We start from the raw sequence: 11,933 nt of genomic DNA, 5'->3' as shown, positions 1-11,933 counted from the left end.
AACAAAACAAAAAAGGATGGCCTGAATGCTGCCCCCTGCAAATGTGCTGCCCCAAGCATCAGCTTGCTTTGCTGGTGCCTAGAGCCGGCCCTGGCTTCCATCATCTAGCTTGGGTCCAGGAACAGTGAAACAGCGGCAGCGCTAGCTATACAAGCTCACCCTGGACCCTGGATAATTACAGGGCTAGCCCGCGCTGATGCTCATGCTGCTTTGGCTTCACCGTTCTAGGACCCAAGATAGTGAGATTAAAGCTAGTGTGGGTACGTCAGCTCGAGCTGCGTTCACACCCTCTGGTCTGTTGGAAATATTTGGAAGTCTTGACTAACTGGCTTGACTACGCCAATCAACTCTACTCCCATCCACTTCCTCTGTGTTAATTGCCACTTGAGAAATAAATGCCTATTTCCAATCTTGGCTCAGAAGCCTTTTGCCTCATTAGCTCAAAAAGCAGAATATTTGTTGGCAGTGATCGTGTTTTGGTTAGATGGGCAGTTGCCTTATTTGCCTGGGGCCAAAACAAGAAAAGACTAGCGTGACATTAATTTCCTCTCTGGCCTACATGAATCAATTTATTCTTAATTTTTGAATATTGTTTTGTTGGGTATATAAAAATGTAAACTGAATTTAGGAGCAGGGTTGAAGTTGTGGTTTTTATATTTTTGTATGCTTGTAGTTTTTAAAATGTGTGTGCATTTTGTGGTGTGATACAGCAGATCACTGAGGCCCCATTCCTCAAGGTTATTTAGATGCCTAATTCCCATTGAAATCCATGGAAGTTAGGCATCTAAATACCTTTGAGGCTATGGACCTCAGATGCAGATTGTGGAAGAAAACAGAGTCTTCACTCTCAGGTTCGTTGCAAGAAGCCAGAGACAGCTTTATTTTCGAACAATTGCAAATGCTCGGGAGAGTACACAGGGGCAGGTCTCCATTAAATAAACAATTAGAGCAAGCTTTTATACCTGTTGTGACAGGCGATAATGAGCAACAGTTGCATTTTGTTATACATATTTCTTCCTGATATCTCACTTTTCTCATTAATTTCTGCTACAGTCTACATTCCATTCTTATCTAACACAAGGTCAAAACAGTATCTCTTACTGTCTGTTCCCATTCACTTTCTCGCTTTCTACCCGCCAAGGCCTTCAGGTCTCGCGTTATTAGAGTCAGTGTTGGCCTGACTTTGTTAGCCTGACTCTTGCTCAGAGACAGAGTAAGATCTCTATGTTCAGTTCCCTTTATCTCTTTCTCCCTTCCACAATATGTGACTTCGATTTGAAGTTAGGATGCAGGGAGCGCTGCACCCCTTATTCGATGCATCTGTTTTTGATCGTGCCCCTCAGGTCTACGTCACAAACCCTGATGGCTCCCCAGCGCCCCGTGTCCCAGTACAGGCTGAAGGATTCCAGTCGGCTGGGTCGACCCAGAGAGATGGAACTGCCAAGCTGATTATAAATATGCCCAGGGATAGGCTGCTGGTTCCCATCACGGTGAGTAACCTTCAAACACTGAGTCTGGGCTAAGTACTATATGCACCCCGAGGGCAATGCCCTGTTGGTGGCATTCACTCCCCTCTCATGCACTGAGCAGGAGGATAACTGAACTCTGTGCATACTATCTGTGCCTGGGGTCAGTTTCATGTATACCAGGGGTCAGCAACCTATGGCATGCGTGCCAAAGACGGCAAGCGAGCCGATTTTTAATGGCACGCTGCTGCCTGCTGGGGTCCCGGCAGGCAGCAGCGTGCCATTAAAAATCCCGCCCAGCCCGGCCCGGCCCACTCTTCTCCGCCCTCCGCACCCCCTGCCCCCTCCCGCGGGGGCAGGGGGCAGGGGGCAGGGGGCAGGGGGCAGGGGCCAGAAGCTTGGTCCTGCCGGCTCCCCTGCCTCTTCCCGCAGCGTGCTGGGTTCCTACCCCTCCTCCTCCTCTCCGTCCCTCCCTCCCTCCCTGCCGGCTGATCAGCTGATGGCCCTTGCGAGGGAGGAGCTGGGGGAGGAGAGGGGTCAGCGTGCTCGCTGCTCCTGTCGGAGGCAGAGAAGAAGCAGGGGCAGGGCCTTGGGGAAGGGGTGTGTGGAATGGGGCATATCCCCTCCAGCCCCCTGCCGTGAGCACCCCACGACCCCAGCCCTCTGCCCTGAACCCCCCTCAGACACATCCAGCCCTCTGCCCTGCAGGCTTGCACACCCTGCAGGCCCCTGCCCTGAGCCCTACAGCCCCGCACCCCTCCCCCCAGGCCCCTGCCCTGAGCCCTGTACCCACCTCACACACACCCCGCCTTCTGTTGACTCCTTCACCCCCCCCACGACCCAAGCCCTGACTCTGGCACCCCCACACATACCCAGCCCCCCCACCCCATTCCCTGACACCTGCACCCCCATCACATGCCCCCAGCCCTCTGCCCTGACTCTTGCATCCCCCCCCACATACCCAGCCCCCCCACACCCCATGCACCCCCCACATCCTGACTCTTGCACCCCCCACATCCCCAACCCCACCCTGAGCACCAAACGGGAACTCCTGCACCCCTCCCCACATTCCCACCTGCACACCTCGCACCAAATGGGAGCTGCCCAAGTAAGCGCTCCACACCCAAACCTTCTGCCCCAATCCTGAGCCCCCTCCCTCATTCTAGCTCCTGGCCAGACCCTACACCCCAACCTCCAGCCTGCTCCTTCACCCCAGCCCTGTGCTCAGTGCACTCCCACCCTCAGCTCAGTGCAGAGAGAGAGGAAGAGAATGGGCCAGAACCAGGGAGAAGGTAGGTACCCAGTGTATGTGGGCAGGGCCGGGACCCCAGACCGGCAGCGGGCTGAGCGGGTCCTGCAGCCAGGATCCCAGCTGGCAGGAGCCGGCAGATGGAACCCCTGAGCGGCAGCGGGCTGAGCCTCTCAGCCCACTGCCAGTCTGGGGTCCCAGCCGCCGGCCCCACACAGCCCGTTGCCGGTCCGGGGTTCTGGCTGCCAGCCCCTTGCCAGCCAGGGTCCCGGTTGCAGGCCCCGCTCAGCCCACTGCCGGCCTAGGTGAACGGAACCCCAGACCAGCAGCGGGCTGACCGGGCTGATGGCGTAAGATCAACATTTTAATTTAATTTTAAATGAAGCTTCTTAAACATTTTGAAAACCTTGTTTATTTTACAATACAACAATAGTTTAGTTATATAATATATAGACTTATAGAGAGAGATCTTCCAAAAAACATGAAATGTATTACCGGCACGTGAAACCTTAAATTAAAGTGAATAAATGAAGATTCAGCACACCACTTCTGAAAGGTTGCCGACTCCTGATGTATACCATTGGGTTTTGGAGATGCTCCGATCACCATGTAACCAATGCTTCATCGTGGGGCCAGAAGAGATCCCAGAAAACATTGACATGGGCATAGGCAGGTCCAGATTAGTCCCCTTGCCACACTGAAGGTACCCACCATGCAGCAAAGGAGCCTGTAGACAGCGCATGGCTGCTTAGTGTGAAGACCCTGTGAGGTGACACCAGGCTCAAGCTACAAAGCCCGAGAGAACACTGGATCTATCTGTGTCCAGCCGCTTCAGGAGAGAGTCCCTCTTTATATTCATCTCACCCCTCCTGCAAGGGGCAAGGCAGTCTCCTCTGTTCAGGGACATGTTCTCTGACAGTCCAGAAATCTGGAGTCCCAGCAGGACTGTGCTGAAGCAACGAGCCAGTTAAAAGTGACATTTGGCGTTTCTCTGAGGTGTCATGCCTAGAATGGCTGTTAGCAGCAGAATCCACCAACAATGGCGTCTCAGGGAAGCTTCCGTTGCTATTGTTCATGGTGTGACCCAGCGTGAGGGGCTATAGACCCTAAGCTCACTCCCAAATTTAACTAAGATTTTATCTCCACCTCCCCTGCAGGTAAAAACTGCCCATTCCAACCTCCCAGCACACCGCCAGGCCTCTAAGTCCATGGTGGCTGAAGCCTATCAGTCCCAAGGAGGGTCTCAAAACTATCTCCGTCTGGCAGTGACAGCTTCTGAGCTCAAACCTGGAGACAACTTACTTGTGAATTTCCACCTGACATGCAACAATCCAGCTGTTCTGAACCAGATCCAGTATTTCACCTACATAGTAAGTGCTGTGTCCCTGGGTACTGGGATCTCCTGGAACTTAGGCATCATCTGAGTTTTCACCTGTCCTTTAATAGTCCCACTGCATGTAAGGAGAACCTGTAGCAGAGAATTCTTCCCAGTCAGGCAGTATATTCATTGTGTGTCTGTGTAGCAGAGTGTGGCAGGGCCCCCTAGGCTTTTGCCTCTGCTAGGTTCATAAAGTCACTCTGAGACCCTGGGTTTAGTAACCACTGGTGCACTTTATTCTCAGGCTTGTTCCCACCACCGTTTCACCACGTACAGGTAACCCTTCACTGTCTGCAGACAGGAAGGAGCGGGAGCTACCTCCCTGCTTTCATTCCTTGCCTTTTTCCTTTTCTCCTGCTCTCCCCGGCTTCCTTCCCCTGAGACTTTTATGCAGCCACAGTCTAATTAGGTAGCAGCTGTCTCTGCCTCTCCAGTTAGGGCCAGGTTACCTCCAGCCCGCTATAATTTGTTCCCCAGCGAGGAGCGGGCGTGACAGAGGGCTGAAGCTACAACCCTTTGCCCAGCACCCTGTCATGGTGTGAATGAAATAGTCAGTCATGGGGACGACCCCTTATCCACTTCTGATTACTGACTCCAGGCCCTGTGATAATCAATAGAGCCCACTTCCTCCAGGAGCTGGAGACAGAACCCAGGAGTGCTAACGACCATCCCTCTGCACTCGCTACTAAACCATACTTCCTCTTCGATCTGCGGATGGAACCAGGAGTCCTGACTCCTCCCCGTGCACTCACTAGAGCATATTTCCTCTTAGAGCTGGGGATGGAACCCAGGAGTCCCAGGTCTCAGTTCCCTGTTCTGAACACTAGACTGCACTGCTACTTTTTCAACGCAGAGGAATAGGTCAACTCTGTTATTTTTAGAGCTGGACAATCAAATAATAAAGTTGCCATATAGCGCGGATATGAAGTATATTTGGTGAGTGGGATGGGGGAAAGGAGGGGTGGTCTCTGTTGGTGAAACATAAACAATACTCAGATTTGAGAATCAGATTTGGTGAATATTAGCACCAATGCCATTACAGCCTATTCCTGGAACACATGGATTTTAGCTTATTTTCCTCTCTCCGCTTAGATGTAAATGCCCATCTGAAAAGTTGCAAGTGACCGTCTCTTACTTGTAGAACACAGGTGGATGGAATCTGAATCACCCATTGTGCTAACCCTTGTGGCCTTTAACAATCCACGTCTCATGTTTCACTGTTAGATCCTGAATAAAGGGAAGATCATTCGTGTAGGGAGACAGGCCAGGCAGGCGGGACAAAATCTGGTGATCATGTCCCTACCCATCACTCCAGACCTCATCCCTTCATTCCGCATCGTGGCTTACTACCAAGTAGGAAATTCGGAGATTGTAGCAGACTCGGTCTGGCTGGACATCCAGGACACTTGCATGGGAACGGTAAGTTGATATTCAAATTGGCCTTCTACATGACTGACTCTCAAAAGGGACTCTAAAAATGGCACCGTGGGGCTGCTCATTGACTGTCTCCCAGCAAATTCTGGATCAGATTTGATCGGTTTACATGTACAAAGATGTTCACCAGCCCCCAGAAGCCAATGCTGTCAACCCACTCTAGGATCCGGGAGTCAAGCTGAGGTTCTTTCTAGCTCAGCAATAAAGACGCTGTGGATTGTGGATTGAAGTGGATGGAGCTCTACTGACTTGCACCACCTGAGATCAGTGACCAGGCCCACAGAGCAGATCCATTACAGTTCAAACTTCTTTGTAGATTTCCCAGGGCTGCCTGAGGGACAAATTCCCCCGAATCAGGCCCCGCGCATAAGAGGGCCCCACGCTCAGTGGCCTTTTTAATTTTTACTCACCTGGCGGCGCACCGGATCTTCGGAGGAACTTCGGTGGCGGGTCCTTCACTCCTTCCGGGTCTTCGGAGTGCTGCTCCCCCAGCCGGAGTGCTGCAAGCCCCCAGCCCCGCTTCCCTGGCCGGAGCACAGGGCGGAGCGTGGCAATCCCCGCAGCCCCGCTACCCCGGCCGGAGCCTAGCAACCCCGTGACCCGCTTCCCCAGCGGAGCGCGGCAAGCCCCGCGGCTCCACTCCCCCGGTCAGAGCGCTGGCTGGAGCGCGGCAAGCCCCGCCGCCCTCTTCCCCCAGCCGGAGAGCCGGCAGACTGCTCTAAGCACGCGGCCCCGCTTCCTAGACTGGAGTGTGGCAAGGCCGCGGCCCCACTCCCCCCGCCGAGCTCCGGTCGGAGCGCGGCAAGCCCCGCCACCCCGTTTCCCTGGCCGGAGCCCGGGCAGACCGCTCTAAGCCAGCGGACCCGCTCCAGGTACAAGCCCCCGGCCCCGCTCCCCTGGCCGAAGCACGGCAATCCCCGTGGCCCTGCGACTCCAGCCGGAGCGTGGCAATCTCCATGGCCCCGCGACCCCGGCCAGAGCGCGGCAATCCCCACGGCCCCGCGACTCCGGCCGGAGCGCGGCAAGCTCCATGGACCTGTGACACCGGCCGGAGCGCTGCAAGCCCTGTGGCCCCGCAACCCTGGCCGGAGCGCGGCAATCCCCATGGCCCCGCAACCCCGGCCAGAGCGCTGCAACCCCATGGCCCTGCTCCCCCTGCCAGAGGACTGCAAGTCCTGCAGCCCCGCTTCCCCGGCCAGAGCACTGCGAGCCCCGCAGCCTCCCTTCCCCGGCCGGAGTGCGGCAATCCGAAGTGCCGCTGAGGACTCGGAGCGCTACCCGGTGAGTACAAGCCCCACGAATCGGGCCCCACACTTGTTAAAGCCGGCCCTGGTCACCTTTCCATGATGGCTGGAACAAAGGGGCCTCATGGACATTGGGTCCGATTCTGTTCTTAGTTTACACAAGCATGAATATGGAGTAACAGCACTGAAGTCAGTGGAGCTACTCCAGATTTACACAGCTGCCCCTGAGATGAGAATTAGGCTTTTGGATGCTCGAGGAACATGAGGTCTGACGTCCTTTTCTCCTATGTTTTGCAAAGGAGGGTTCTTAGCTGCTCCCTGTGCTTTAAAACAAAACCTCTCCCTTCACTCTCTTTCATACAGCTAGTGGTGAATGGAGCTACTGACGAAGACAGGGGAATCCATGAGCCGGGAACTCCAATGAAACTCAAACTGGAAGGAGACCACAGAGCTTATGTCGGCCTGGTGGCCGTGGACAAAGGGGTCTACGTTCTGAACAAAAAACACAAAATTACACAATCGAAGGTGGGGCATGAAAGATGTTGGTTGTAACTTGTGATGTTTTATAGCGGGAAATGCAGCTCAGCTCTTACCCTTGCTCTACGCCCCAAAGCGAAGTGAGCCGTTTGTTTGCAGACCTGCCGCTTGGGGTGTGAGCTCCACTGCACTTTAACTGAGCTGGGCCAGGCCAGGTCAGTACTTGGCTGGGAGACACCCAGTGAAACCCAGGGTACTGCAGGGAGCTGTTCTGGACACACTAAAGGACACCCTGCCCTTGGGACAGTGTTGACCCAGATGGTGCTGGGCTGTAGGGAGCTGTGCGGGTGATGCAGTAGGGGGCGCTCTCCCTTCAGAGGCAGTTCTCACCTCAGTGCCCATGGTGGTGCTGTACATCAGGGAGTGGGGGTGTGCTCAGTAGGGGGCGCTCTCCCTCCCCAGTCAGAGCTGAACCCAATGCCCCAATTCGGCGCTAGGTGGCGCTGTGCTGCAGGGAAAAGCGTTAGTGACTCAACAGAGGGTGCACTTTCTTCTGAGTCAGCGCTGGTCCCCAGGCCCTATCAAGGTTCTAGGGGATGCAATGCTACTGAAACTGCCATTTCTCAGCTGACATATCAAACAGAGGTTCGGGTCATTAAATGTCCTGTGACCCTTTCCACAAGGGTCAGGCCCCGGGTGCTCTGTCTGAATTCTAATTTGGGTATTTAATGTCTCTCTGCCTAACATCGTCCTCTGTCTGGGTTCAACTGGCTGCCTAATACTTTCTTTCTCCTCCTAAGATCGGTTGTGTTGCTGGTGCAGAATGGCTGTTGTGCTCCATCCCAGAGGTGGACGCATTTCAGTGTGGATTGAATTGCAATAAATCCTTTACTTACGGCTCAGATTTTGCTTTCATTTACACTGCTGCAAACAAACACAGAGCTAGTCAAAGGAAATCAGTGGAGTTACTGCAGATTGCACAGTTGTACCTGAAACCGGAATCTGGCTCAGAGCCTGTATAATGCTTTGGGATCATGCTGGATGGCACCGTATACATGGGAAGTGTCATTGTTAACAATAATCTCTCAATCATTGTGTTTGCACCTCACAGATCTGGGACTCTGTGGAGAGGAGTGACATTGGCTGTACAGCTGGCAGTGGAAAGAACAATCTGGGGGTATTTACGGATGCTGGACTGGCCCTGGAGACGAGCAATGGGATTTCCACAGTCCAGAGAACAGGTATCACTCTATAGAGCTGCGATGGAGGAAGGGAGGAAAGTGTAGGCAAAGCAAGGCACAGTGACCTACACCATGAGCCTGGGGTAGGGACATCAGTCTAGCAGGGCAAATCCCACTGGAATGGCCTAGGAATGGAAATGTTGGGGTTACAGTGGGGGATGAGAATAAGGTCCTGAATTCCCACTGGCCCCCCACCTATTAAAAAAAGAGGGATTAATTTTAAGAATGGGATGGTTCCGAGGAAGGGGTTCAAAGACCTTCTCTTCTAGTCCACTGGGTTTCTCCCACTTCCAAAGTATCTTTCTTCCCCCTGGCCTGGAAGGGACGGGCAGATGGTTGGTTCGTCTCTCTGACTCTCTCTCTGCCCCAGGCTGCAGGCTTTTGGGGGCAGCGCGCTAGGAAGGAGGAAGGAATGAAGCCTCCTTCACTCTCCTCTCTTTCTGGTTGCCCTGGCTGGCTGAGCATCTGCCCAACAGCTCTTATGTGGCTCCCACCGGGACAAGAAGGAGCAATATGTTAAGTGCCAAAATGGCTTTTCTGGTTTTCTGATTTCCCCCTAAATCAACGGAGTTCTGCTCATTGAGGCCTAGACCCATCTAGGAAATTTGGGAACTGACCAGATGCGGTGTTCAAAAGTTACCCTGTTACATCCAGACAGAGAAATGGCATCAAGTTGAGTGTAGGGCCTCACTCGGTGGGTGGGTTTTTATTTTCTGTTTCTCACTTGCTTCTGCAGATCCAGAGTGTCCCCGGCCAGCAAAACGCCGGCGTCGCTCTGTTCAGCTCATTGAGTATAAGGCAAACAAAGGTAGGTACTAATCAGGGGATTCCCTAGCGTGACCAGTTTCACCCTGCTACAGCCTCCTGCCATATGAGGAGAGATTGGAACTGGTCAGTTTATAGAGAGGATGCGATAGAGGTATAGAAAATAATGAATAGTAAATTGCTCTTTGGGGCACGGACCGTCTCTCTGTTCTGTGTTGGTTCAGCACCCAGCACTGTGGGGTTCTGGGCCATGACTGGGGACCCAAAGTGCTACTACAATTCAAATAACAACAGGTACATTGTTAAATTACTCATATAAGCACAAGGAGACACTCAACCCAACTGAATGGTTTCTAATTAAGAATTTATAAAAGGAAATATTTTCATAAACGATGCATAATTAACTCATAGTGCTCACCACCACAGGATTGTATTGAGGCCAAGACCCTAGCAGGATTCAAAAAAGGATGAGCCATTTACATGGGAAAGGAGGATGTTCACCATTGCATAGGATAGGATTTTTTAAGAAGAGCTATACATCCTCATGCTTCAGGGCATGAGCCAATCTCTGATTGGGGTCAGGAAGAAACTTCTCTGTGGGCAGGTTATTCCACTATGCGGTTTCTTGCACCTTTCTCTGAAGCTGCTGGTGCTAGTGACTGTTAGAGACAAGATACTGGATTAGAGCAGAGTGCCAGTTCCTATGTTCCTTCTTTGGCCATGTCTAGTAGTAAATTAATGAGAGAGAGAGAGAGAGAGAGAGGACTAGAAGAAGCTTGGTAGGAATGACCTTCCAGCTTGTACATTTCAGTGGCAGATTACCAGGACCGGAAGCTGAAGAAATGCTGTGAAGATGGGATGCACGAGAACCCCATGGGGCACAGCTGCGAGAAGCGGGTTGGGTACATCCTGGATATGGATGAATGCAAGAAGACCTTCCTCGATTGCTGCAATTATATCAAGACCATACGGGACAAGCTGCAACGGGAGCTCCCCCTGCAACTTGCAAGAAGCAAGTACCGGGGTTTCAATATACTCAGAGGAGCAAGGCTGGGGGGATTGTTAGAGAATTAAGACAACGCCACATGAACCAACCCTGCTCATGTTCACAGATCCCCCTGGGGGGAGATGGGCATGAATGCAGTGGCAGCAATCCTGTTAGTCTTGCACCATGTTGATATGGGGACCCAGATGAGTCAGGGTAATAACCTCTTCACAGGTCGCCCCTGAGGTTTAACTTTTGTTTCTAAAGCACAGTCCTCTACCACTTGAGCTAAAGGGGTAACTCCCCTAGCTAGAAATAGTAGTAGGCTCTTACCCTTTGCAGAATATCCACTAGAGGGCGCACATGTAGCACTGAGCCAGTGGCTTATACCAGTGTTATAGGAGCCCAGAAAAGGCTAGCTCATGGGGGAACAGCAAGGCAGGCATGGAGAGGAGAAGAAGCCTGTGGCTTCCCCTCCAGCCATTCAACTACACTCCAATTCATGCTCTTCTGGGCTGGCAGCATCAAAACTTGGCAATGTAGGTCAAATCAGGGATGCTTTCAGGTCAGTTCTAGAGCAGGCCAACCCCCGAATCCTTTCAGGTTTGCCCCATCCCAATCAATGTCACAGCAAAGCTAGACGGTTTGTGATTTAACTTCCCAGGTGACTTGGATGAAGATTTCTTGTCCGACGAAGATATTACCTCAAGGAGCCAGTTTCCAGAGAGTTGGCTGTGGCAGGTGGAACAGCTGACTGAGCGACCAAATGAACTGAGGTAAGAGCATGTGACCGTGTCACTCCCATTCATCAAAGGGCCACATTCAGACGTGGTATGGTGTAGCTCCCACTCAAGTCAGTATCTCTCCACCAACAAGATCCCCAGTGGAGCCAACTGGAGTATTTGCAATGAATTATGGCTGGAATTCAGCAGCTGATCCATATTCATAGAGTCACACCTAGATTTTAAGGCCAGAAGGGGCCATTAGATCATCTAGTCTCACCTTCTGTATAACAGAGACCAGAGAATTTCATTTAGTTACTCCAGTTTTGAGCCTATATTTAGGTACCTAAAAGAACTGGCCCAACTTCCAGAGGTGCTGAGCAGCCAGCGGTATCCCCTGGCTTCAGCCCCAATGAAAAACCAGGCTGCTGATTTAGGTGCTAGAATATGGATGTAGGTGTCTGGCTGTTTAGCGTTGGCCTTTTATCCTGTTCGGGAACCGTTCCTCATTTGTGTTTGTTATTCAGGGTGTGTTATTGGGTTGTTGAGTCATGTGATATTGATGGTGCTTTCTAACTGGATGGCTGAACCTCTTTTTAAAAAAAATGGTAAATGAGACGCTGAGCCAGGCCCCTCTCCACTGGAATGGAATATAATTCCCCTGCTTGGATAGCTCAGTGGTTTGAGCATTGGCCTGCTAAACCCAGGGTTGTGAGTTTAATCCTTGAGGGGGCCATTTAGGGAACTGGGGTAAAAACCTGTCTGGGGATTGGTCCTGCTTTGAGCAGGGGGTTGGACTAGATGACCTCCTGAGGTCCCTTCCAACCCTGCTATTCTATGATTAATTGAATTAGACCTGGACACTACAATTAATATCCTTACCCTTGAAATCTTTAAAGGAGGATCTAGACCCTTAGCTGGGGAATGTCCATGAGTCCTAGCTCCTTCCTTCTGTAAAAGACTCTGTCTTTC

The 11,933-nt window shown here is 52.2% G+C and overlaps 1 protein-coding gene across 1 annotated transcript; it reads left to right on the top strand.

The window, feature by feature from the left end:
- Positions 1 to 1,343: 1,343 nt before the first annotated feature.
- Positions 1,344 to 11,015, top strand: LOC112124556 (complement C3-like; the record flags this gene model as incomplete). The annotated part of the gene is made up of 8 exons (XM_026663074.1): positions 1,344 to 1,490; positions 3,873 to 4,085; positions 5,318 to 5,512; positions 7,135 to 7,296; positions 8,360 to 8,489; positions 9,226 to 9,297; positions 10,066 to 10,266; positions 10,904 to 11,015. Coding segments are annotated over 8 exons (1,232 nt in total), but the record flags the coding sequence as incomplete, so codon positions are not given.
- Between the last annotated feature and the right edge of the window lie 918 nt (positions 11,016 to 11,933).

This window comes from Terrapene carolina, unplaced genomic scaffold (genome assembly GCF_002925995.2).
Source record: "Terrapene carolina triunguis isolate 2854851 unplaced genomic scaffold, T_m_triunguis-2.0 Scaffold32262, whole genome shotgun sequence".
Taxonomy (NCBI): domain Eukaryota; kingdom Metazoa; phylum Chordata; order Testudines; family Emydidae; genus Terrapene; species Terrapene triunguis.
The sequence above is the reverse complement of the archived record's forward strand: the minus strand, read 5'-3'. Positions and strand labels throughout refer to the sequence as shown.